Below are 26,730 nucleotides of genomic sequence, written 5' to 3'. Positions count from 1 at the left end.
GCTTAGTTCTTAATATTAACATTAACATTATTTTAGCCGATCTTTACACACTTTTTCTACTAAAATAAATCTAATTTACATTTATTTTAATAATTTTAAGTAAAACTTGACATATTTCTTGCCAATACACTATAATTTCTTCCTTCTTTTGAATTTCCTTTAAGCTCTCTTTTTTTTACACTCTCGAGCCATTTTAATGCCCACTCTGCTCTTACTATTTCCATTCAGAGGCATTCGTAAAAGCTTTTATTGTCATTTGTTTGCTTTAGAATGCAATAAAAATGTTATGCCAAAGGATAAATAAATACGCCTGCATGTTGCCAAAAATCAACATGCAACTGACACGATATATCTATTCCATATATAGTATGGATGTCTCTAGAGAGGGTCTGTGTGTGTCTGTTTATATAAAGGAGGGCACATAAAGGCAGGATGACCATCTCAAAAGGACACTCGAGAGCGGATATGACAACAGTGCGATGAAAGGCCAGGCCAAAGAATGCGAACAAAACTAGACACTTGTATTATTGGCGTTTGGAAATTGGTCAAGAAATTGGAAAAATATATCTATTATATTTAGAAAATGGGCTGAAAAAATATATATTATTTTTTAAGAATAAAGTTCAGTTTTTTCAAAATAGAGATTAAACCTAATAAGAAACTTGATTGTATACACATACATATACTATTGATATTATCGTACAAAGCTTTATTTTTTTAATTAATTTAATTTCAGAGTTTTTTTTAAACTTAAATTCCTAAACTCAAATTTTTTAGTAAAATTTTGTTTTTCATTATGGTTTTTAGTTAATGAAAATTCATTTTCTCTGGAAAATAAAACTATAAATGATTAAACCAATAGACTAAAATAAAATTAAAGTTAAAGTTTTTAATCTAAGTTTAAGTTTTAGGTTAAGCTTTAAAAAAGAATCACACTACACTAATACACACATAACAGGAAATATTACTCAACTTCTAGGAACCACTTTTGGTCCTTCGAGACTATATCTATAAAAACAGAAAAAAAAGCAGTAGAAATCAAAATAACAGAAGAAATAACAGAAAATTAGTATACTAAAGATGAATAAAAACTTAAATAATTAAAAAATAAACAGGAATGTATATTGAAAATATAAGCAGTTTTTGGAACAGTTTCTCTTTCCTCAAATCTTACTCTTTACTCTTTAAAATGTTTTGGCTTCGCTGGTTTTTATTTAACCCTCAAAATTAAAACTATGAAATGTATATGATATAGTATCTACTTAATATATATTAACTAAATAGAATAAGTATATATAAGTATATAATATAAGTATAAATAACAAAAACAACCCTAGGAAGAGTCATAGTAACCTGTAACCAAAAATCAGACCCAAAGTTAGACATAAATCTGATGTAGAAAAGTAATTTTTGGGAAATTCCAAAAAAAAAAGAAAAAAATCAATAAAAATAATCGCAGTTCAAGATATAGTTTAGACTTCAGACAAAAAATAAAATACCAAAAAATGACCGTACGCGATTATTTTCGAAAGTTCCTATTAATGAACTGGAAGAACCACAAGATACAGATATCAAATCCCCTGGAACTGACAATATTGACCTTTTCAGCGCCATTGTTCACCATGTTTGCGGTGATACTACGTTGTGTAATACCCGTGGATCAGAGATCGGATAAGGTATACGAACCGATCGATTTGGATCGATCATGGCTGGAGATGATCGACGCCCTGGAAAATTCCCACAAATCGGCCATGGAACAGAACTATAGCAGTAATATGTTTTGCCCGGAAATGGTGATTGGATGGGCACCCGAACCCTATAATATATTCGAGGAGATAATGACGATAGCGGCCAAGTCTCTGGTCGCCATGAAAATATCAAAATATGTCAGTTGCGAGGAGCTGGAGGAATCAGTTCGATCCGACCATATATTTGCTGGCATTTGTTTCGATAATGCCCACTTCGAGGTGGACTATATCTTCGAGGACGGTGTCCTGGCCAGTGATATGTCCATAAAACCGGTACTCAACTATACGGTCATACTGCCCAGTGAGTTGCGGCAATCGGAGGGTATATTTTCGATGGCCAATTGGATGACACTCTACAAGGACGATCCCACGGACTATATCCTGAATAGACTAAATCAGCCCTATACGGGGGGCTATGTCGGTTATGTCCGTGAGGGATTTATTCAAATGCAGAAAACGATCACCGAATCCTTTCTTCAGGTGATTAGCCGTAAAAAGCTACCGAAAGTGGTTTTGCGTCGTTTTCCCGTTCTGGCCAGAAAAGAGGATTCATTAATGCTCTTTTTGGAGTATGGCTTGGCATTATTGGTAATAATGGGCTATCTATTTCCATCGCAGTTGCTAGCTTGGGTAAGTTTTTATTTATTTTTATGATCTGAATGATTTCCCTTTCCGCCTATCATGCATTTCTCGATAGAACCAATTGATAACAAGAAAAAAAAGCTAACTTCAAGCGGAGACTAAGTTGGTAAACCCTTGCGGTAAAGATCGGATATTTATCGCAAAAATCGCATATAGTAAGCCAATCAAGACAAGAATTTTATTTTAAAACAGATTTGATTTTATGCCATTTTTCTTGTTGGAATCCCAAAAAAAAGAGGGTTTTCCCCTATAGGGTCCACTGCGATTTCTATATCTTCCCCAATTCCTATCCGATTCTAAAGCGGAGTACCTTCAACGATTTCTAGATCGATTTGCTACCATTCCGCATCTAAATCCCGGGACATAATATTTTTTAGATTTTTTGTCAATTTTTCGTGATGGGATCCCTTGAAAATGGGGTTTTCGCCTAAAGGGTCCAACGCGATGTCTATATCTTCCCCAATTCCTATCCGATTCTCAAGCGGAGTACCTTCAACGATTTCTAGATCGATTTGCTACAATTCTGCTTCAAAATCCCGAGACATAATATTTTTTAAATTTTTTGTCAATTTTTCGTGATGGGATCCCTTGAAAAAGGGGTTTTCCCCTATAGGGTCCACTGCGATGTCTATATCTTCCCCAATTCCTTTCCGATTCTCAAGCGGAGTACCTTTAACGATTTCTAGATCGATTTGCTACCATTCCGCATCTAAATCCCGGGACATAATATTTTTTAGATTTTTTGTCAATTTTTCGTGATGGGATCCCTTGAAAATGGGGTTTTCCCCTATAGGGTCCACTGCGATTTCTATAACTTCCCCAATTCCTATCCGATTCTAAAGCGGAGTACCTTCAACGATTTCTAGATCGATTTGCTACCATTCCGCATCTAAATCCCGGGACATAATATTTTTTAGATTTTTTTTCAATTTTTCGTGATGGGATCCCTTGAAAATGGGGTTTTCGCCTAAAGGGTCCACTGCGATGTCTATATCTTTCCCAATTCCTATGCGATTCTCAAGCGGAGTACCTTTAACGATTTCTAGATCGATTTGCTACCATTCCGCATCTAAATCCCGGGACATAATATTTTTTAGATTTTTTTTCAATTTTTCGTGATGGGATCCCTTGAAAATGGGGTTTTCGCCTAAAGGGTCCACTGCGATGTCTATATCTTTCCCAATTCCTATCCGACTCCTAAGCGGAGTACCTTAAACGATTTCTAGATTGATTTGCTACCATTCTGCATCAAAATCCCGAAACATAATATTTTTTAGATTTTTTGTCAATTTTTCGTGATGGGATCCCTTGAAAAAGGGGTTTTCCCCTATAGGGTCCACTGCGATTTCTATAACTTCCCCAATTCCTATCCGATTCTAAAGCGGAGTACCTTCAACGATTTCTAGATCGATTTGCTACAATTCTGCTTCAAAATCTTGAGACGAAATATTTTTCTGTTTTTTTGTCAATTTTTCGTGATGGGATCCCTTGAAAAAGGGGTTTTCCCCTATAGGGTCCACTGCGATGTCTATATCTTCCCCAATTCCTATCCGACTCCTAAGCGGAGTACCTTAAACGATTTCTAGATCGATTTGCTACCATTCCGCATCTAAATCCCGGGACATAATATTTTTTAGATTTTTTGTCAATTTTTCGTGATGGGATCCCTTGAAAATGGGGCTTTCGCCTATAGGGTCCACTGCGATGTCTATATCTTCCCCAATTCCTATCCGACTCCTAAGCGGAGTACCTTAAACGATTTCTAGATCGATTTGCTACCATTCCGCATCTAAATCCCGGGACATAATATTTTTTAGATTTTTTGTCAATTTTTCGTGATGGGATCCCTTGAAAATGGGGCTTTCGCCTATAGGGTCCACTGCGATGTCTATATCTTCCCCAATTCCTATCCGACTCCTAAGCGGAGTACCTTAAACGATTTCTAGATCGATTTGCTACCATTCCGCATCTAAATCCCGGGACATAATATTTTTTAGATTTTTTGTCAATTTTTCGTGATGGGATCTCTTGAAAATGGGGTTTTCGCCTGAAGGGCCCACTGCGATGTCTATATCTTCCCCAATTCCTATCCGACTCCTAAGCGGAGTACCTTAAACGATTTCTAGATCGATTTGCTACCATTCCGCATCTAAATCCCGATACATAATATTTTTTAGATTTTTTGTCAATTTTTCGTGATGGGATCCCTTGAAAAAGGGGTTTTCCCCTATAGGGTCCACTGCGATTTCTATAACTTCCCCAATTCCTATCCGATTCTAAAGCGGAGTACCTTCAACGATTTCTAGCTCGATTTGCTACAATTCTGCTTCAAAATCTTGAGACGAAATATTTGTCTGTTTTTTTGTCAATTTTTCGTGATGGGATCCCTTGAAAAAGGGGTTTTCCCCTATAGGGTCCACTGCGATGTCTATATCTTCCCCAATTCCTATCCGACTCCTAAGCGGAGTACCTTAAACGATTTCTAGATCGATTTGCTACCATTCCGCATCTAAATCCCGAGACATAATATTTTTTAGATTTTTTGTCAATTTTTCGTGATGGGATCTCTTGAAAATGGGGTTTTCGCCTGAAGGGTCCACTGCGATGTCTATATCTTCCCCAATTCTTATCCGATTCTCAAGCGAAGTTCCTTCAACGATTTCTAGATTGATTTGCTACCATTCTGCATCAAAATCCCAAGACATAATATTTTTTAAATTTTTGTTCATTTTTCTTGAAGGGATCCCTTGAAAATGGGGTTTTCCCTTATAAGGCCCACTGCGATGGCTATAGCTTCTCTGTATCTGATCCGATTCTCAAGAGGAGCACCTTAAACGATTTCTAGGTCGATTCTCCACCATTCTGCATCAAAATCCCAACACAAAATATTTTTCAGATTTTTTGTCCATTTTTTTTGATGGGATCCCTTGAAAATGGGGTTTTCCCTTATAGGGCCCACTGCGATGGTTATAACTTCTCTGTATCTGATCCGATTCTCAAGAGGAGCACCTTAAACGATTTCTAGGTCGATTCTCCACCATTCTGCATCAAAATCCCAACACAAAATATTTTTCAGATTTTTTGTCCATTTTTCTTGACGGGAACCCTTTAAAATGGGGTTTTCGCTTATTGGGTTTACTGCGATGTCTATATCTTCCCCAATTCCTATCCGATTCTCAAGTACCTTAAAAGATTTCTAGATTGATTTGCTACCACTCCGCATCTAAATCCCGGGACATACTATTTTTTAGATTTTGTGTCAATTTTTCGTGATGGGATCCCTTGAAAATGGGGTTTTCCCCTATAGGGTCCACTGCGATGTCTATATCTTCCCCAATTCCTATCCGATTCTCAAGTACCTTAAAAGATTTCTAGATTGATTTGCTACCACTCCGCATCTAAATCCCGGGACATAATATTTTTTAGATTTTTTGTCAATTTTTCGTGATGGGATCCCTTGAAAATGGGGCTTTCGCCTGAAGGGTCCACTGCGATGTCTATATCTTCCCCAATTCCTATCCGACTCCTAAGCGGAGTACCTTAAACGATTTCTAGATTGATTTGCTACCATTCTTCATCAAAATCCCGATACATAATATTTTTTAGATTTTTTGTCAATTTTTCGTGATGGGATCCCTTGAAAATGGGGTTTTCGCCCAAAGGGTCTACTGCGATGTCTATATCTTCCCCAATTCTTATCCGATTCTCAAGCGAAGTACCTTAAACGATTTCTAGATCGATTTGCTACCATTCTGCATCAAAATCCCGAGACATAATATTTTTTAGATTTTATGTCAATTTTTCGTGATGGGATCCTTTGAAAATGGGGTTTTCCCCTATAGGGTCCACTGCGATGTCTATATCTTCCCCAATTCCTTTCCGATTCTCAAGCGGAGTACCTTAAACGATTTCTAGATCGATTTGCTACCATTCTGCATCAAAATCCCGAGACATAATATTTTTTAGATTTTATGTCAATTTTTCGTGATGGGATCCCTTGAAAATGGGGTTTTCCCCTATAGGGTCCACTGCGATGTCTATATCTTCCCCAATTCCTTTCCGATTCTCAAGCGGAGTACCTTAAACGATTTCTAGATCGATTTGCTACCATTCTGCATCAAAATCCCGAGACATAATATTTTTTAGATTTTATGTCAATTTTTCGTGATGGGATCCCTTGAAAAAGAGGTTTTCCCCTATAGGGTCCACTGCGATGTTTATATCTTCCCCAATTCCTATCCGATTCTCAAGCGGAGTACCTTAAAAGATTTCTAGATTGATTTGCTACCATTCCGCATCTATATCCCGGGACATCATATTTTTTAGATGTTTTGTCAATTTTTCGTGATGGGATCCCTTGAAAATGGGGCTTTCGCCTATAGGGTCCACTGCGATGTCTACCTGGTCGAAATAAATATTGGGACACTTTATTTTTTTTAAATAAAATCGTAAATGATTTTTAATTTTTTTTGTTTTTATTTTATTTGTAAATATAGAGAAGAAATGCATTAAAAACAGATACAATTTTTTTATTTTACTGATCCTTTTCACGAAAATTGATATTGTTATGTTAGCTCCCTTAGAAATAATTATTGGGACACTGTAAAGAAAATAATTTTAAAAAAATTTATAATTTTAGAAAAAAAATATATTTTCTTACCTAATAGTGGGTATTGCCTCCGTGCTTTGAAATTACTTCAGCCAAGCGTTTAGACATTAAATTAGCCAAATCCTGCAATGTTTTTGTTCGATTTTGGCCTATTCTTCAACAAAACCCTTCTTGAGCTGTGCCAAATTTTCAAACTGTCGTCCATTGCTGTATACTATATTTGAGAGTATACCCCACACATTCTAAATCGGGTTTAGGTCGGGACTACAAGCCGGCCACCCCAAAAGTTCAATTTTTTAATCCTCAAAAAACTGCTTTGACACTTTGGATACGTGGAAAATTAACTTTTTCTCAAAATAAGTTTCGCCAAACATATCAAAACGTCGTCCATTAGTCTTATGACCATCTGAGAATTCATTCGTGTTAATAAAAAACATATAGAGGATCTTTTTTTTTTTTTGAGTTTTTGCCCCTTGTCGTGATGGGATCCCTTGAAAATGAGGTTTTCCCCTATTTGGCCCATAATGATGGCTATATCTTCCCCATTCCTGATCCGATTTGCAAGCGAGATACATTAATCGGTTTCTGGATCAATTCTCCACCATTTTGCATCAAAATGCTGAGAAAAAATCTTGTTTAGATTTTTTGTCCATTTTCCATTGTCCATTTTCCCCCATTTGGCCCACAGTGATTGCTATATCTTCCCCAATACGGAGCCGATTATTTAGCGGAGTACCTTGAAACATTTCTTGTCTATTTTTCGTGATGATGAATAGGGTGTTTCCTTTACACCTTTTTTTTTTTCCTTTTTATGGCTATATCCTCACCAAGCCTGATCCGATTCTACCTTAAATTATTTTTACTCTCTGCAAAGGTATAATAGTTAATAAAAATGTTTCTTTAAAAAAGACAAAGATAATTTATTATAAAAAAAACTTATTCTATATTTATATATGGTTTTTAAAATCGAGTATCTTAAAATCGATAATATATCGAGTTGTGATTGATTTTTTTTTGAATTTGTATCATAAAAAAGTGTGACCTTGGACGCGACAGAACTCAAATCCCATTTTATTTAAAATTCCATATAGGCAAACTAATGGCGTTAGGACATTTTTGCCTCTACCAGTGTATATATAAAGGCGAGATGATGTAATTTCCACCAGAACCGCGTGTGGAGTCAAACCAACCACATCTATTTTCTCATTAGAGTTACTAGAGTTTTCGTTGTTTTATTTTTATTTCTTTATTCTCATTTTCATCCAAATACTGGCCTCTAATTACAATATATATTATATTCGGCTGATTTTCTTATTTTTGTATTTTATATTTTTATCAATTTTTATTTTATTTTCTGGGTATATTACACCAACCATGGGTATTATACCTTATTGTTTCGGTTCTGCTTTAGGTCTCTGATTTTTTTTATTTATACTTTTCAAAATGATTCTTTTTATTATTTTATATCTTGTATCTAATATGAAGACGATTCAATTTAATTTTGTCCTTAAAATCATTCTGTTCATTGATAAATTTTTTTCCTTATGATCAATGTCTCTGTTTTTCCTTCACCTGGTACTTGACCCCTTGACCACAACAAAAAATTTAGGATAAAAAAAGTAACAAAAAAAAAAAAACAAATATACAAATTTCATTGAATAGTTACACAAAAAAACTAAAATTTTATTTGTTTTTGTTATTATTTGCCTTCTAGTGGCCCTTAAAAAAATCAAAATATACGAGAGTTTAATTACTATTCGAATTATTTATTTTATTTTCTGGGTATATTACACCAACCATGGGTATTATACCTTATTGTTTCGCTTCTGCTTTTGGTCTCTGATTTTTTTTATTTATACTTTTCAAAATGATTCTTTTTATTATTTTATATCTTGTATCTAATATGAAGACGATTCAATTTAATTTTAGCCTTAAAATCATTTTGTTCTTTGATACATTTTTTTCCTTATGATCAATGTCTCTGTTTTTCCTTCACCTGGTACTTGACCACTTGACCACAACAAAAAATTTAGGATATAAAAAGTAACAAAAAAAAAAAAACAAATATAAAAATTTCATTGAATAGTTACCGAATTAAATCATCTTCTGAAATGTTATCATACGCAAAAAAACTACAATTTTATTTGTTTTTGTTATTATTTGCCTTCTAGTGGCCCTTAAAAAAATCAAAATATATGAGAGTTTAATTACTATTCGACTTATTTATTTTATTTTCTGGGTATATTACACCAACCATGGGTATTATACCTTATTGTTTCGGTTCTGCTTTTGGTCTCTGATTTTTTTTATTTCTAGTTTTCAAAATGATTCTTTTTATTATTTTATATCTTGTATCTAATATGAAGACGATTCAATTTAATTTTAGCCTTAAAATCATTTTGTTCTTTGATAAATTGTTTTCCTTATGATCAATGTCTCTGTTTTTCCTTCACCTGGTACTTGACCACTTGACCACAAGAAAAAATTTAGGACATAAAAAGTAACAAAAAAAAAAAAACAAATATAAAAATTTCATTGAATAGTTACCGAATTAAATCATCTTCTGAAATGTTATCATACGCAAAAAAACTACAATTTTATTTGTTTTTGTTATTATTTGCCTTCTAGTGGCCCTTAAAAAAATCAAAATATATGAGAGTTTAATTACTATTCGACTTATTTATTTTATTTTCTGGGTATATTACACCAACCATGGGTATTATACCTTATTGTTTCGGTTCTGCTTTTGGTCTCTGATTTTTTTTATTTCTACTTTTCAAAATGATTCTTTTTATTATTTTATATCTTGTATCTAATATGAAGACGATTCAATTTAATTTTAGCCTTAAAATCATTTTGTTCTTTGATAAATTGTTTTCCTTATGATCAATGTCTCTGTTTTTCCTTCACCTGGTACTTGACCACTTGACCACAACAAAAAATTTAGGATATAAAAAGTAACAAAAAAAAAAAAACAAATATAAAAATTTCATTGAATAGTTACCGAATTAAATCATCTTCTGAAATGTTATCATACGCAAAAAAACTACAATTTTATTTGTTTTTGTTATTATTTGCCTTCTAGTGGCCCTTAAAAAAATCAAAATATATGAGAGTTTAATTACTATTCGACTTATTTATTTTATTTTCTGGGTATATTACACCAACCATGGGTATTATACCTTATTGTTTCGGTTCTGCTTTTGGTCTCTGATTTTTTTTATTTCTACTTTTCAAAATGATTCTTTTTATTATTTTATATCTTGTATCTAATATGAAGACGATTCAATTTAATTTTAGCCTTAAAATCATTTTGTTCTTTGATAAATTGTTTTCCTTATGATCAATGTCTCTGTTTTTCCTTCACCTGGTACTTGACCACTTGACCACAAGAAAAAATTTAGGACATAAAAAGTAACAAAAAAAAAAAAACAAATATAAAAATTTCATTGAATAGTTACCGAATTAAATCATCTTCTGAAATGTTATCATACGCAAAAAAACTACAATTTTATTTGTTTTTGTTATTATTTGCCTTCTAGTGGCCCTTAAAAAAATCAAAATATATGAGAGTTTAATTACTATTCGACTTATTTATTTTATTTTCTGGGTATATTACACCAACCATGGCACAGTGGTTGCTCCCATAGGCCAAAAATAAAAAAATTGATAACGACAAAAATAATCGAAAAGTAAACAAATCGCCTCTAAAATGTCCAAGCTTCTTCATGACAAACCAGATTTGTCTAAAAATCTAACTGGATTTTCTAAAAAATGATTTGAAGATGCTCATTTGTAAAGCGCGGCTGCGCGCATCACGAATATTTCACAACTATACCGCACTTTGAAGTGGTCAGATCATTATTTACGTGTTCAAATTCAAATTATTTGTAATGGATTTTGAAGTTGAAGGTATTTTCTATAAAATGAGATATAATTTGATATATAAATAATAATTATTGTTATTATTATATTACTATGAACTAATGCATGTTTTTTTCCTATATTTTGAACGTATTTTTCATGTTTAGCTGAAGTTTTAGTAGTGATCCCACAAAATTCTACAATTCGTTTATATACCAATGTGTTTGTCGGTCTCCAAGGGTAACAAATGTGCAAAAATTTTTTGCCAAAATTTGCCTATGTGTCTAATATCGTAAAAATACTAACACCATCTTAACATGAAAGTTGGGTAATTTCCGTTTTTTCAGTGATATGGCAGCTATAGGATATAGTCGGCTGATCCTTATGAAATTTGGCATGTTGAATTATTTTCCCAAAAATAGCATTCGTACCAAATCAGAATTCTCTAGCTTTAAAAACACCGAAGTTATATCATTTCCGATCAATCAGTTATATGGCAGCTATAAGATATAGTCGGCTGATCCTTATGAAATTTGGTAGGTCGTGTTATTTTGTCAAATATAGCATTCTTACAAAAATTGAACTCTCTAACTGTAAAAACATCCAAGTTATAGCATTTTCGATCAATCAGTTATATGGCAGCTATATGATATAGTTGCCCGATCTGGCTGATTTTAATATATTATTTTAGAATAAAAATATAAATATTTTGTGCCAAGTTTCCAGTCCCTACCTGAACTAGAAGTATTTTTGGCCGCTTTCTTCATACAAGCCGGACCACTGTGCATGGGTATTATACCTTATTGTTTCGCTTCTGCTTTAGGTCTCTGATTTTTTTTATTTATACTTTTCAAAATGATTCTTTTTATTATTTTATATCTTGTATCTAATATGAAGACGATTCAATTTAATTTTAGCCTTAAAATCATTCTGTTCTTTGATACATTTTTTTTCTTATGATCAATGTCTCTGTTTTCTCCTTCACCTGGTACTTGACCACTTGACCACAACAAAAAATTTAGGACATAAAAAGAAACAAAAAAAAAAAACAAATATAAAAATTTCATTGAATAGTTACCGAATTAAATCATCTTCTGAAATGTTTTTATACGCAAAAAAACTACCATTTTATTTGTTTTTGTTATTATTTGCCTTCTAGTGGCCCTTAAAAAAATCAAAATATATGAGAGTTTAATTACTAATTAACTTATATCATATTTTTTTAAATTTTTTATTACTATTTGACTTCTAGTGGTCCTTAAAGATAGCCAATGAATATATGAGTTTTTAAATTTTCAGAATTTAAAAGGAATTAAAGATATCTGATATAGCAAACTGATCATTATAGGAATTTCATTAACAGACAAATTTTGTAAAAGCCCAGGATTTTATCTGCATTATCATAAAAGTTATAGCATATCCGATCGTTCAGTTATATTATATATGACAGGCCGATCTTGGATGACTAAGAACATCATCCATAGAAAGTCCCAACCTTTTAAGTTAAAAATTCCAAAGGTATGGCATTTCCGATCGTTCAGTTATATGACAGATATATTCAGTTATATTCTCCATTGGTTTCTCTAATAAATAACTTTATAACCCAAATATAAATTTTTTTTTCAGCAAATGGTTCAGGAAAAACAATCAAATTTACGTCTATATCTCATCAATATGAACATTGGCAACTTTATACACTTTATATCCTGGTATTTTAAAGGACTTCTCTATTTATTTATCAGTTCCGCCATTGTTACGCTACTTTTAAAGGTAAGAAAAGTTCAGCGCTTAGAAAAAATATAAAATAATAATTATTTTGTAGGTTCACTGGAGTAATGATCATGCTGTTTTGACCCAAACGCCCTGGTACATCCTGTTACTTGTACTGATGACCTATAACTTGTCCAGCACTGCCATGGTTATGATGATAGCGTCCTTTTTCCGGGACACCGTTCATGCCGTTCGTGTGGTTACCCTTGTCTGGGCGATATCCTATATGCCATCGTTTGTCCTCTGGAATAATCCAAATGTTAAGATCCAGGCTCTGCGATATTTATCCTACATTCTGCCCAATGTCGTTGCAATGATGGTATTCGAGTGTATCGTTGAACGTGAAATGCTCTTTCAAAAGTACTGGGATAATTTCTCATACGATCTGAACTATAATAATGGCCCGATATCGGTGCAGACGAGTACATGGGTATTTTTAACCGATTGTTTGATCTTCACTGTCGTTGGTTTGTACATGGATATGTGGCGTGGCGTGGATCGAACCAGCCAAAAGACGAAGAAACCGACGAATCGATTAAATAGTTTGAGCGAAGATGGCTATCATGATCGCGGCGATAGTTTCACCCATCAGGGTCAGGGTATTGGTGTCAATTCTACCAAAATCTATGAAGTCGAACCGTCGCATCGACGATTTAAAGTTAAAATTAAAAAAGTATGCAAACGATTCGGGCCCAACGATCGTCCGGCCTTGAATCTTTTCACGTGGAATGTCTACGAGAACGAGGTCACCGTCCTAATGGGACACAATGGTTGTGGAAAGACCACTTTGCTCAAGATTCTGGCCGGTCTACTGGAACCCACTCGTGGCACTATCATGGTTTCCAATTATAATATCCAAACAGAACGTAAATCGGCCTCCATGGAACTGGGTATTGCCTTCAACAGTGAAGTTCTTCTCTCCAGTCTCACTGTCATGGATAATTTGAGATTTGTTTGCCGTGTGAAGGGAATGCACAGTTCCACGGAAATCGATGAGCAGGTTAACTTCTACATGTCCACTCTGCAACTGGATGCTCTGAAAAATAAACGTCTACGAAATCTGACGCCTCGTGATATGTGCTTGGTCTGTATTTGTGGTGCTTTTGTGGGACATAGTCCCATTATTCTGATCGATGATATACACTCGGACCTGGACAAGGCCTCCCAGAATCTGGTTTGGGGCCTGATCAACGAGGAGAAGTCTCGAAGGACCATTATTCTGGTCTCGAACTCACCGGTATTGGCCGAAAATATAGCCGATCGTATGGCCATTATGTCCAATGGAGAACTCAAATGTACGGGAACTAAACCATTTTTGAAGAATATGTATGGTCATGGTTATAGATTGGTGAGTGTTGGTTTTTAGATATTAGATTTAAAACATTTAAGTTAATATTACCTAAACTATTTTATTAACAAACCCTCCTATCTAGACCTGCGTAAAAGGCCGACATTGTAAAATTAGAGAACTTAATGCCTTGATGGGCAAATATATGCCAAATCTAACGATTGAAACAAACATTGGCTACAAAATAACTTTTGTTTTGGAGAATAAATACGAGGATCAGTTCCCATTTCTCATCGACGATCTGGAAGACAATATGGAGAGACTAGATGTGGTTAGTTTCCGGATAAGAGATACCTCAATGGAGGAGATATTCCTGAGATTTGGATGCGAGGAAAATGATCCGATGGGCGGTACCCAGTCGTTGGATAATCCAAACACCCTGGTGGATGAATATTATGCGACATTGGATGAGGCGGACCGAAAGGGTAAACGCAAGGGCATAAGGTTGGGTTTTCTACAATGCAGGTCAGACTATAAAAGAGTGTTATCATAAGGATCATAAATAATTCATTTCCATCGCAGAGCTCTTTTTATGAAACGTTGGATTTTAGCGAAACGTCATTGGATCGTGAAAATCTTTGAACTCATCGGGGTGTTGGTCGCCTTCTTGTGCACTTTTGCCGGTACCTTTATTTATGGCAAGAATTATGAACTGATCCCAATGACCTATAACCTCAGTCAGTTACCAGCTATTGATGCTTTCGCTGAACTCTTCTCGAGCGATAAAGCCTCCGTCGATATGCATGCCTATTATAGGGAATTACTTTACTGGTACGATGCCAATGTCCTGAATTTGGGCAAGGCTGATTATGAAAAATATGCCCTAATGAATAACTCGGAACTGACTACCAATGTCAACTACAAGTACATGTTTGGAGCTACCTTTGACCGCGAACTGGTGACCGCCTGGTTCAATAATATTCCACTTCATGCTGCGCCATTTGCTCTAAATGTTGTCCACAATGCAGTGGCCAGGTAATGGAGTTTGTTTTTTGAGATAATTGTTTCTTTAAAAAAACCCCTTTTATTTTCAGACACTTTTTCGACGAAGAAGCCACCATCGATGTCACTCTGAAACCCCTAAGATTTGCCACAAAAGTCGATACTTTTCCACCCGGCTCTCATGGCGTGGGCAGTATCTTGGCCATTAATGTGTGCTTTCTTCTGGGCTTCATTTGGCCAGCTTTGTCCATTTATCTGATTCGGGAAAGTTGTAGTTCAATGAAAAGACAACAATTTCTAGCCGGCGCCAAATTTTGTACATATTGGACTTACACTTTTCTGTACGATGGGATGCTTCTGTCTTTTCATACATTGGTCTTGCTGGCCATGGTATCCATGTACATGCATCCTATTCATAATCTCTCCTTTTACTGTAAGTGCAAGCCATTCTAACGATATTTTAACGGTTTTATTAGGTTTACTTTTACTTAAAAATTAATTTTTTTTTAATTTTATATATTTTTTATGTAACTATCGCGGATTTATCAATTATGTTTTACTTAAGAAATAAAATGAGTTTTTTTTTATATTTTCAAACAAGAATTACAATTTTAAAATTATTTAAATCTCTTTTTTAACTTAAAAGACGGTAATTGTGTAAAGTAATTCCTTGAATTAAGCTATATGCTTCATTAAAATTACTTTAAATTTTTAAAAACATTAGAAAATATAAAAAAAATAATATACTTTGAATAATAAGAAACCATAAGCTAAAATTTATCAATATTTGTCGATTTTTAAATAAATAAGTGGGTAATTAACTTAAATTTCTGTGAATATAATGTTTAATAATTTAATGATATTAATTTTTCCATATTTTATTTTACTTTTCTTTCTTTTCTCAGTTTTCTTCATGCTGGTCTTCGTCATGGGCTGCTTATGGTTGATTTTTTCAACCTATTTAGTATCTGCCATCTGCTCGAATCCCTGCTTGGGCTACATGGGTCTATGCTGTTTGTCCAGCCTGGGGGTAGTATGCTTTACTTTGGTTTACACCCATACCATCATCGAACCTTCAACTTCATTGCAAATATTTGCATTCTATGTCGTGGCTGAAATCATTTTTATACTTTTCCAAACACTCGAACACTCGATAATATGCTCCGATGATTCCGTTAAGTTTGCCTCAAAAGTGGTCTATAGTTGCAAGTCGGTGCCCAGTTGTTGCAGTTGAGTTCTTAATTTATTTTTGATGATTTTTTTATTTTTAATTTACTTTTCTTGTTTTATCCAATTATAGATGAAATAAGCTTTACTGGCCCGACTAGTGGACTTACTAATTTGTATATTGTGCTGGCATGTCACTTGTTCTTCGTCGCTATTGCATTGTTCCTCATTGAATTTTATTCGATGATGGGCTTTGGATGCTGTCGCAGTGGTACCAAAAATACAATTCATCTACCCGGTGGTGAGGAAATGGCCAATAGCTGGCTGATTCGCAGTCATGTGTCCATGCCAACGGCAGATACACCAGTTCAGACCGAACGCCATCGGATTAGTCGGATACCGTCGAGGTCGAGGCCCGATCATGCCGCCGTCCTGTTGGGTATTTATGCCAAGAAGCGTAATGTTGACATTCTCAATAATTTGGATTTCTATGTGGAAAAGTGAGTATGTCTATAGAGTACCAAATTTTATGATTTTATGCCTTGAAGGCATTGAGATATAGGAGGTTATATAGTTAATTTCGTTGGGGTGATCCTGAAATTTGTAAAATTCAAAATTTTGCTTTCCCACCTCCTCAAACTTTTTCCAGAGAAAACAATTATTTTCAAATACATATTTTATTTGTTTATTTTATTCAAAAGTTATAAATTAGAAGAGTACAGTTTATCTAATTTTCGTCTCCATAATATTAGAAATAATGTAATTGCATTTCAGTAAAATTTCCAAAAATGTTTCACTTTCCAAGTCCGTTTTTAAAAGGCTTTTTGTTTTCTTCAATCTGCTCTTCGGATGTAGATGTTTATTCTATGACTTTTTAAGCTTTTAGATCCAGCAATGAAAATTGAATTTAAAAATGATTTCGAGTTAGTTATTTTTGAAAGTTTTCCAGTATGAGATAAAACAAAAGAAAAACCAAATTAGAATACACACCTCATGTCAGGATCGAACCACCAGCCATATCCCTCTTCCTTCGCCAAATTACGATCAGGAACTCCATCCTCATCCCGATCGAATGTGGAAAATTTAGAGCCCTGCTTAGGGATCATCCATACATCGTCTTCTATACAATTGCCAATACTTTTCACCTTGTAACCTTCGCTTCGGTCGCCCACAACAAAGTGGTCGCATCTCCTTAGACTCCCTCTGGTGGATAAAAGCACTTGATGAGGCTTTCCACTGGTCAGATGGTGCAATTGATTGAGTCCAATAAAGAACTCATCGCGCAACGCAGTTCCTACATCTCCGAATCCACGTTCATAATCATCAAACGTCCGATTAAATGTTTGTGAATCATTTTTTCTATAAACAATTAACCATCCAGATCCTATTAAAAAATATGACACACAAACCGATTTAAACGGGTCTGAGCCTGGAAGTATGATTTCGCGAAGGACCCTGCTTTCACTTTGGTTTCGTGGACAAGGATCTGGTAAATCTGAAAAAATGGATGTATTATTTTGCAAGTGATTGGGTTCTGCTGACTTACCTATGGTTTGAGTTTTCGACGTCGTCAAATTATTAATATTAGGCAGTGGAACTTCTTCTTCCGATATTTCTTCCGATCCCAGGGAGGCAGAAATTAGGAAACATGCAGAAAGGAGGGCCACGGGGAGAATCATCTTATACTTTTGCTATCGAACTGAAATTTCTACTGAAAGAGTCTCTGGGAATACTTCAACTGATGCTACGAGTCTTGGAGCTCCGGCTTTTTAAAGCCGTCCTCGCCCATGAGCTTGAGCTTGAGACTGAGCTTTAGAGTTTCTGATAAGAAATTGGGACATACCCATACATATAGAAAAGCCAAAATATTCCACAGACAGAATTCGTACGGAAGGGCTGTCAAAGGTTATTGGAGATTAGAATGAGGTGATTAGACCTGGCTTATGTTCTTAGCTTCTTCTTCTTAAAATATATAGAGCCTATATGTACATACATTTGTATTAATGTTTATGCAGTTAATTATTTTTTATTTTATATTATTTATTATATATGTATAATATATTTATATATATATATATAATATATTATAATATATTTCAATGACTCATTAGTAGCCTTATCTCTAACAAATGCGTGTCGCACTAGAGAGGTTCTTCTAGTCTAAGAAATTTATAAAATCGGGAATTTTTTTCATAATCCTTTAGTTAAGATGTTCTGGAATATCTCTCTAGAAGGGTTTTTAATAACAAAATTATTTTCAAAGTGAGGGCCGCTTTACTTTCGTGGCAGTAGACCGGGTTTCTCGAAACAACTTGAGCTTAGGGTATCTCAAGTTTTAATCAGCCAATAAGGCTGAGTCGATATAGCCATGTTCGTCTGTCCATTTGTCCGAGCTATAGGATTTGGCATGGAGACTCCTATACTACCCAAGCAGTTCCACGCTTCATCCCGCCCCCATTTTTTTTTTAGCTTTTGATGCCAAACTATTTGCGAAATTAATTTATATATGATTTTTACAGGAGAGATATACTCATATACATATATGTATATAAATATCGATACAAACGGGCAACAAAAAACGGTACTACACCTACACTGCCCATACATCCAAAAATCTGTTCATTTTTAAAAAAGTTATAGGCTTTTTATTCTGCTTCCCTACTAAATCGGTAGTATTGACGTAGGAAGGCTTCTTGTTTTTTTCGCAAGCACATATTTTTTTTTTTCGTTTTTTTCGCATTAAACATATCGTTAAAGTTTAAACTTTAAGAGCGGCTAACGTCCAAAGGAAATCATTCTCCAAATGGTAGCCAACTTTTTTAGCCACTTTTCGCAACTGAACCATGGTCGATTGTTTATATATATTTCACATGACTTCGTACAGGATCAGCCCTGAAATTTCTGAAATTCAAAATTTTGGTTTCCGACCATCCATAATCTTTTTCCAGTAAAAACAAATATTTTAAATGACATGTTTTATTTGTTTATTTTATTCAAAATTCGGATAATATTATAATCGTCTTCATAATATTAGAAATAATGTAATTACATTTTAGTGCATATTAAGATTTCATTTATTTTCCAAAAATGATTCATTTTCAAAGTCCGTTTTTAAAAGACTCTTTTTATTCGCAATCTGTTCTTCGGATGTACACGTAAATGATATCATTATCAGGCCTAATACATCCAAAAATGAAAAAATAGAATTTAAGAATTATTTCAATTTAGTTATTTCAAAAACCCAAATTAGAAGACTCACCTCATACCAGGATCGAACCACCAGCCAAAGTGCATTTCCTCCGCCAAATTACGATCAGGAACTCCATCCTCATCTCGGTCGAAGGAAGAAAATTTGTAGCCCTGTTTAGGGGTCATCCATGCATCTATTCCAGTACAATTGCTAATACTTTTTACCTTGTATCCTTCGCTTTGATCGCCCACAACGAAGTTGGTGCATTTTTTAATCGCCCAAGTGGTCCATATAATCACTTCAAAAGGATTTCCACTGGTAAAATAGTGCAATCGATTGAGTCCAATATGGTACTCCATTTCATACTGGTCTTTTAAATCTCCGAATCCACGTTCATAATCAGCATATGCGCGATTTGATGATCGTAAATAAAAATGTTTTCTATAAACATGCAACCATCCATATCCAATATCCGAATATGCCCCACATGCCACTGTAAAAGGGTCTGAGCCTGGAAGTTGGATTTCGCGGAGGACTACGTCTCCATTTTGCTTTCGTGGACAAGGATCTGGAAAATCTGAAAATTCGTTTTTTTATTTTGCAAATTATTATGTTCTGCCGACTTACCTATGGTTTCTGTTTTCGACGTCGTCTGATTATTAATATTTGGGAGTGGAGTTGTTGAGTTGTTAGGCAGTGGAGTTGTTGGAACCTCTTCATCTTCAACCTCCACATTTGTTGTTTTATTATTCGACTCTGTTGGACTATGTTTATCCGATCCTCCCATTTTTACTATTTTTCCCAACTTGGCAATGTCTTCGCGGAACTGTTTAGTTAACGTTGAAAGTTCACTTGTTTTCTTTAGGTTCCTATTTTGATCTTTTAGGAGGTGGATTTCCTTATTTTTCTGTATTATTAGATTGTCAACTTCCAACTGCTTCGAATGCAACTGCGCATATTTAACTTTCTCATCCATAAGCTGACTCAACACTTCCGTATATTTATTTTGCATTTCCAAATTCGATTTCACCAAGTCCGTATAATCCTTTTGGCATTTTGATATTTGGGCATATTTTTCAAGACGCTCGTTCTGCAAATCTGTCTGGCACTTTAAGAGCTCTGCATCATTTTTGTGGCACTTCTCGAAGAATAGTTGTACGTTTTGAATTTAAATTACTTCTCAAAATAAAACACTCAATGAGTCTATTACTTACTTCTTCCGATCCGAGGGTGACAGGAAAAAGGATAAAGGCAGCAAGGAGGGCCACTGGGAAGATCATCTTGTATTTTTTAATTGAACGGAACTTTCTACTGAAAGAGGCTCTGGGAATATTTCAACTAATGCTGCGAGTCTTGGAGCTCCGGCTATTTAAAGCCATCCTCGGCCATGAGCTTGAGCTTTAGTTTCTGATAAGAAATTGAGAAGTACCCATACATATAAAAAAAAGCCAAAATATTCCACAGACAGAATGCGTACGGAAGGGCTGTCACAGGTTATTGGAGATTAAAGAGAGGTGATTAGCAACAAGACCTAGCTCATGTTCTTAGCTTCTTCTTCATAAAATATATTGAGGCTATATACATATACATGTATATACATGTATGTATATGTATATGGAATAAACTCTTTTTTATTTTATATTATTAATTATATACATACTAATATACATATTTCCAAAATGGAATTTAATTTTTAAATAGATTTCAATGAATTATTATCACACCAAATAAAGTATATATTCTTGATCTGCATCATCAGCCAAGTCGATATAGCCATGTCTGTCTGCCCATCTGTCCGAGCTATATGATTTGGCATAAAGACTTCCACGCAGTTTCAGTTTGTATAGGATTAGACACCTTTTTATATAAAACTCATCATCAGTAACCAATACCCTATTTAATATAGTACTAAAATATACCAAAAACCTCCCAAAAATCTAGAAAAGAATGCGTTAACATATCAGGATCTAATAACTCTGGCAAGTCCACCCTATTGAAAGTGCTAGTGGGTGAGACCAAGATCAAGAGTGGTCGGATCTGGATCTGCGGCCATTCGATGGAGAGACAGCGCTTGAAGTGCTACCGCCTCATCGGGTACTGTCCCCAATGGGACACCCTGCCCTCGGAGTATACGCCCCGGGAATTGTTGCTTATTATGGCCCTGATGCAGGGACATCGCAGGAGCATGGCCCAGGAACTAGCTGATTCTTTGCTGCGAATGCTGGCCCTTACACCCTGTTGGAACCAATCGGTTGGTCAGTGTACCACTGGACAGAGTCGTCGTCTATTATTTGGAGTGGCTGTACTGGGCTCTCCAAAGCTCGTTCTAGTTGATGGTGTACCGGCGGGCTTAGATCCCACCGGGAAGAGGACCGTCTTCACGGTCACCTCACAAATGCAATCACGGGGATGCAGTTTCGTGTACACTCACCTGAATAATTTGGATGCGGAACGATTGTGTCAACGTACTCCAATCCTGGTGTCCGGTCAGCTGTGGATGGTGGGGTCCTTCGACGAGGTCCATCGAAACTACCAGGCTGGCTACCAACTGGAGGTTAGATTCAAGCGAAAGGTCAACCCGAATGTCAGCATGTCCAGGACAACCTGGAATCGAATCAATCACTTCCCCATGTCGCCTCAGAAAAAGTTTAGCGCCTTTATGGAAATTAAATTTCCTTACGCCGTTCTCAAGTATGTTTTTTTTTAATACTTATAATATTATAATATCCTAATTTATTATACATATCCTTCAGGCGTGAAAAAGAAGACTCTATGGTTTTCCAAATGCCACTGGGCTCAACATCATTTTCCGAAATATTTTTGATCCTTCGCAAGGATGCTTTTGAAATGAACATCGAGGATTACTTCATCACTCGGAATATGCGTATGGGTCTGGAAATTTATGTTTATGATCGGGAATTTGAGGATCCTCGCTACAATAATTGAAAGTTATTATCGGAAAATTGCGGAATAATTACAAGAACTCCTGTAATATCTTTGTCATACTTTTCGCAGATTAATAAAAAATTCCTTGATCAGTTTTGACTGAAAGCAAGGTGTTGAAAAAAAAATGTACTCTTCTAGCAAAGGAGAGGACTTTATCCATAAAAAAAATACTGTCTCAAAAAGTGACCTATAAAAAACAGTGTCCTAAATCCATAAGCTTCATTTTTAAAATTCTTTTCACAAAATGAATTACAATTAACCCTAATAAAATAATTAAAACATATTTTTACTTAAAAAAATTCTTTGTAAAAATATACTATACTAATATTTTTCAATTTAAATTTAAAGAAAATTTTTTTACTTCTTGGCGTCATTAAAGTATCTATCTCTGATTCTTTTATTATATAATTTTATATTGAAATACATACATTTTGATATTTTACATATTTATAACTCAAATACTTGTGTTTGAATGCAAAAATTCATAATTTACAGATTACAGTCTGGCTTAAATGCATAAATATATAAAAACGCTTAACAAATCATTATATTGACTTTTAAAAAATTTTTTAATTCAAATTTTTAATAGAGGTTGTGAAATAGTAGTAAACAGATTTCTATCATCGAGAGTAGACCGAGAGTTTTAAAACATATCCCACCTACGATAATATCGAATATCGCTGTTTTTCTCAGCCGGATAGTATCCCTAGAATCTATCGATAATTAGGGGAGTCCCACCAAAAGGATGCAGCAGACTATACCAAAAATAAATAAATAAAATAAATAAATAAGATATGTATAATATATACCAAAAAGTTTATTCGTTTTGATTACAAAATAATTTGAAAAATTTAGTCGGAAAATAGCCTATTTGGTGAAACCGCTAATTTGAAAACTAAAAAGCCGAAGGGAGAAGCCAACAATTTTAAAATTCTCAAATTAAAAGCACCAAAAATTTGGATCGATCTCCGAGGATCACTGAGCCTTTAGCAGGATGGACAGTTGGATTCGTTCGAGATAACTAGGGCTTGCTTTCGGATTTTCTTCTGGATACGGCGCTCTATCCCGCGGAAGATGTTCTGGGGACGCTCCGAGAGGATTTCGAGAAGACGCTCGTAGAAGGAGACCTTCAAGATAGTGTAGCCGTTAATAAACGGGATGAGAAAGAAGGCGGCTGCCTCCACCTGCATCCAGGGACTCGCTGGGTTCTGGGCGGTGGACCAGAAGCTCTCCATGATGATGGGGGTAACTAGCTGAGCCATGACCCTCACGGTTTCGTCGACACGTCTGCGGAAACCCGCAAATCGGGTACGGTGGTGCAGGCCAGAGTGTTGGTGGCAGTCGCGCAGCTGGATGCGCTCGAAGAGGACCCCCATCAGATCATACAGGAGAGGCTCAAAGGCGGAGACCCTCCTAAAATGGTTTAGCTCGCGCATGAGTTTCTGCCAGATCTTCATGGCCAGCTCCACGGCGGACCACTCGCCATACCTCGTCACCTGGAGCAGCATCCGGAAAGTAAATTTCCCGAATTCTTCCACTTGAAAAGTGTGGGTGCCCCGAGCCGTCATCAAGGTCATGGAAGCCAGCTGCAGGAATACGGCCGCGTAGTTGGCCACGAGGGCCCTCTTGTTTTCAGCCACCGCCCTCAAGTACTTGTCCTCCAGGCTATGACCCATTTCTAAAATTTCCACCTCGAGTTGGCGGAAGATGTAGGCAGACTTTAGTATAGCCACCACTACTCTGCAGGCTTCTGCGTGGATATGCACTTCCTCGTGACACACAATGAGGTTCACTCGTAGGAGCACACGGCTGTAGATCAGGTCCTTCGCACTCATGAACCCATAATGGGTCCAGGCGGTGCACACCTCCAGGCGGAAGAGAAGGATTATTGGAAGAAAAGGAATAGAAGTTGGATCCCTACCTTGAGGCACTGCTTTTCGCCCTCGAGTCCGATGTTCTCATTATCGAGCAGCTGCCCCATGAGGGTCACCACGTGGCGGGCATGTTCCCTAAGGTGGAGCTGGATGAAATACTCCCGATCGGGACGCACTCTTCGGATAAAATCGCGGGCCTCCCCGGGCAGCAGCTCCAGGAGCTCGAGGAAGGCGCGGATGTGCTCCGGGCAGTTCTGGACCATCGCCTCGGAGAGCTCAGGTAGCTCGTGACACCAGGTTGCAAAGTATAGGCCCAAGCGCACGAGGCATAGGGCGAGCTGTTTGACCAGGGTTCTTCCAAAAGGCAGGAGTGCCGCTTCCTGCAGGTGCTTGGTCAGGCAGCTCTTCAGCTCAAGGACGCTTTCCGGGGTCAGGATGTGTGCCTCTCGCTTGATCTTGAAGTGGATAGTGGAGGCAGCGAATATGAGCACGTGCATGGGCTGACACTCCACGTCTGCCAGGATCTCGTTCAGGACCGGCCACGCATGCCGAGATTCCTGGAAGCGTCTTAGAAACATTTCCCTACGCGAATTGGGCCATATGATCGGGGTCACCAGGGTCTTGGTCACAGACTCCTTGGTGTAGGGGTTCGTCCCTCTCTTGTGGTTGCAGTTCGCCGAAATCTGTATAGAAATTTATATTTTTTTCATTTTAGATATTTTTTTCAAAAACTCACCATGATGTGAAATATCAAATTAAATTAAATTTGGAAGAAACTTTTCACAAAACACGTCTGCTTATATTTTAAGAAAAATTATTAGACTCCTGAAAAATATTTTCCAAAAAATACTGGGAGTAGAAGCTAGTGCTCGTTGTGAGATAAAAACACAGAATGAAAATTTTCAGAAACGCTCCAGGCACTTGGACCAGATTTAAAAATCAATGGCTACTTTTTTAAATTATTTCCGCCTGAAAAACACTTTTTGTTTTTACATACAAATAAAGTGTATCGTAGAAATCATATGTATCGTAGAAATAGTTTAGTTTGATTCTGTCAACCTAGTTAGTATCTGGAATCTGCTTAAATCCCTGCTAGGGCTTGGACTACCCCCAACCTGGGGGTTGGAACTTATATGTCCTGAGTTGGGAACCACTTTCTCTTTTCTAAAATATATGTCATTATAAACATGTTTAATCTTAATATTGATATCGGAAGCATTTGCTATTCGTCGCCGATTTTTATACCTAGTACTCCTAAACTTCAAGGGTATATTGTATTCGTGTGAATGTATATAACTATCATCTCCGACCCCATAAAGTTATATTTTCTTTATTTTCTATCAACATGCAAGTACTTTCAGTGACAACAACTATTTTCGATTATTTTTTACATATTTTAATTGTTTATTTTATTCAAAAGTTAAAAAATAGAAAATTACAGTTTATATAATCATTGTCTTCATAATATTAGAAATATAATATAATTACATTTTAGTGCATATTAAGATTAAGAGCTTTTTTTTTCTTCAATCTGTTCTTTTGATGTACACGCCTATGGAATACCTTTCGGGCCTAATAGATCCAGAAATAAAAAAAAAAGAATTTAAAAATTATTTCAAGTTAGTTATTTTAGAAAGTTTTCCAGCTGGATATGAAACGAAAGAAAAATGCATGTTTGGAATACACACCTCATACTGGGATCGAACCACCAGCCATAGCCCTCTTCCTTCGCCAAATTACGATCAGGAACTCCATCCTCATCTTGATCGAAGGTGGAAAATTTGGTGCCCTGCTTAGGGAGGATCCATACGTCTTCTCCAGTGCAATTTCCAATATTTTTCACCTTGTAACCTTCGCTACGATCGCCCACAACAAAGTGGTCGCATATTCTTGTCCCCGGATGGGTGTTTAAAATCACTTTAAAAGGCTTTCCACTGGTCAGATGGTGCAACCGATTGAGTCCAATGAAGAACTCATCGAAATAATTAATATCGACATTGCCGAATCCACGTTCATAATCCTCATACGTGCGATTAAATATTGGTTTGTCAGAATGTCTATTATAATAAACATTCAACCATCCAGATATCCCCTCATCCAAATGTGAAAAACAAACTACTTTGAACGGGTCTAAGCCTGGTAGTTGCATTTCGCGGAGGACTAAATAATCATAATGGCCTTGTGAGCAAGGATCTGGAAAATCTGAAAAAAATGGATGTATTCATTTTCAAAATATTGTTTTCTGCCGACTTACCTATGGTTTCTGTTTTCGACGACGTCTGATTATTAATATTTGGGAGTGGAGTTGTTGGAACCTCTTCTTCCGGTACTACTTCCGATCCCAGGGAGGCAGAAATTAGGAAACATGCAGAAAGGAGGGCCACGGGGAGAATCATCCTATACCTTTTCTATCGAACTGAAATTTCTACTGAAAGAGTCTCTGGGAATATTTCAACTGATGCTGCGACTATTGGAGCTCCGGCTTTTTAAAGCCGTCCTCGCCCATGAGCTTGAGCTTGAGACTGAGCTTCAGAGTTTCTAATAAGAAATTGGGACATACCCATACATATAGAAAAGCCAAAATATTTCACAGACAGAATGCGTACGGAAGGGCTGTCACAGGTTATTGG

The 26,730-nt window shown here is 35.9% G+C and overlaps 5 protein-coding genes and 1 long non-coding RNA gene across 6 annotated transcripts in view; 1 reads left to right on the top strand and 5 right to left on the bottom strand.

The window, feature by feature from the left end:
- LOC108133603 (fibrinogen alpha chain-like) overlaps positions 1-17,804 on the bottom strand; it is a 204,949-nt gene extending 187,145 nt beyond the window's left edge. The window contains exon 1 of the mRNA XM_070282906.1: positions 17,637-17,804. Within this exon, the coding sequence (XP_070139007.1) occupies positions 17,637-17,769 (133 nt within the window). The 5' untranslated portion in view covers positions 17,770-17,804. The remainder of the gene's footprint in view (positions 1-17,636) is intronic.
- On the top strand, positions 1,364-22,318 carry LOC108131844 (phospholipid-transporting ATPase ABCA3). The gene is made up of 10 exons (XM_043212973.2): positions 1,364-2,378; positions 12,490-12,633; positions 12,686-13,981; positions 14,067-14,446; positions 14,504-14,956; positions 15,016-15,356; positions 15,829-16,152; positions 16,224-16,590; positions 21,222-21,971; positions 22,034-22,318. The coding sequence occupies exons 1-10, from the start codon at positions 1,506-1,508 to the stop codon at positions 22,224-22,226; spliced, it is 5,121 nt and encodes a 1,706-aa protein (XP_043068908.1). The 5' UTR covers positions 1,364-1,505; the 3' UTR covers positions 22,227-22,318.
- On the bottom strand, positions 16,930-17,194 carry LOC138927740 (uncharacterized). Its single transcript, XR_011444202.1, has 2 exons — positions 17,081-17,194; positions 16,930-16,969 (listed from the first exon to the last, which is right to left on the bottom strand). It is a non-coding gene; the product is annotated as an uncharacterized lncRNA (long non-coding RNA).
- Positions 19,103-19,725, bottom strand: LOC108131853 (fibrinogen-like protein 1). The gene is made up of 2 exons (XM_017250930.3): positions 19,350-19,725; positions 19,103-19,267 (listed from the first exon to the last, which is right to left on the bottom strand). The coding sequence occupies exons 1-2, from the start codon at positions 19,637-19,639 to the stop codon at positions 19,216-19,218; spliced, it is 342 nt and encodes a 113-aa protein (XP_017106419.3). The 5' UTR covers positions 19,640-19,725; the 3' UTR covers positions 19,103-19,215.
- A 688-nt stretch (positions 22,319-23,006) lies between the features above and the next one.
- On the bottom strand, positions 23,007-24,998 carry LOC108131866 (uncharacterized). The gene is made up of 3 exons (XM_070276351.1): positions 24,837-24,998; positions 24,148-24,783; positions 23,007-24,091 (listed from the first exon to the last, which is right to left on the bottom strand). Exons 1-3 carry the CDS (start codon positions 24,837-24,839, stop codon positions 23,213-23,215), a joined length of 1,518 nt encoding a protein of 505 aa, XP_070132452.1. The 5' UTR covers positions 24,840-24,998; the 3' UTR covers positions 23,007-23,212.
- A 565-nt stretch (positions 24,999-25,563) lies between these two features.
- LOC108131873 (fibrinogen-like protein 1) lies at positions 25,564-26,564 on the bottom strand. Its single transcript, XM_017250956.3, has 3 exons — positions 26,355-26,564; positions 25,789-26,302; positions 25,564-25,672 (listed from the first exon to the last, which is right to left on the bottom strand). Exons 1-3 carry the CDS (start codon positions 26,494-26,496, stop codon positions 25,627-25,629), a joined length of 702 nt encoding a protein of 233 aa, XP_017106445.2. The 5' UTR covers positions 26,497-26,564; the 3' UTR covers positions 25,564-25,626.
- Between the last annotated feature and the right edge of the window lie 166 nt (positions 26,565-26,730).

Source organism: Drosophila bipectinata, chromosome XR (assembly GCF_030179905.1).
Source record: "Drosophila bipectinata strain 14024-0381.07 chromosome XR, DbipHiC1v2, whole genome shotgun sequence".
Lineage (NCBI taxonomy): Eukaryota > Metazoa > Arthropoda > Insecta > Diptera > Drosophilidae > Drosophila > Drosophila bipectinata.
The sequence above is the reverse complement of the archived record's forward strand: the minus strand, read 5'-3'. Positions and strand labels throughout refer to the sequence as shown.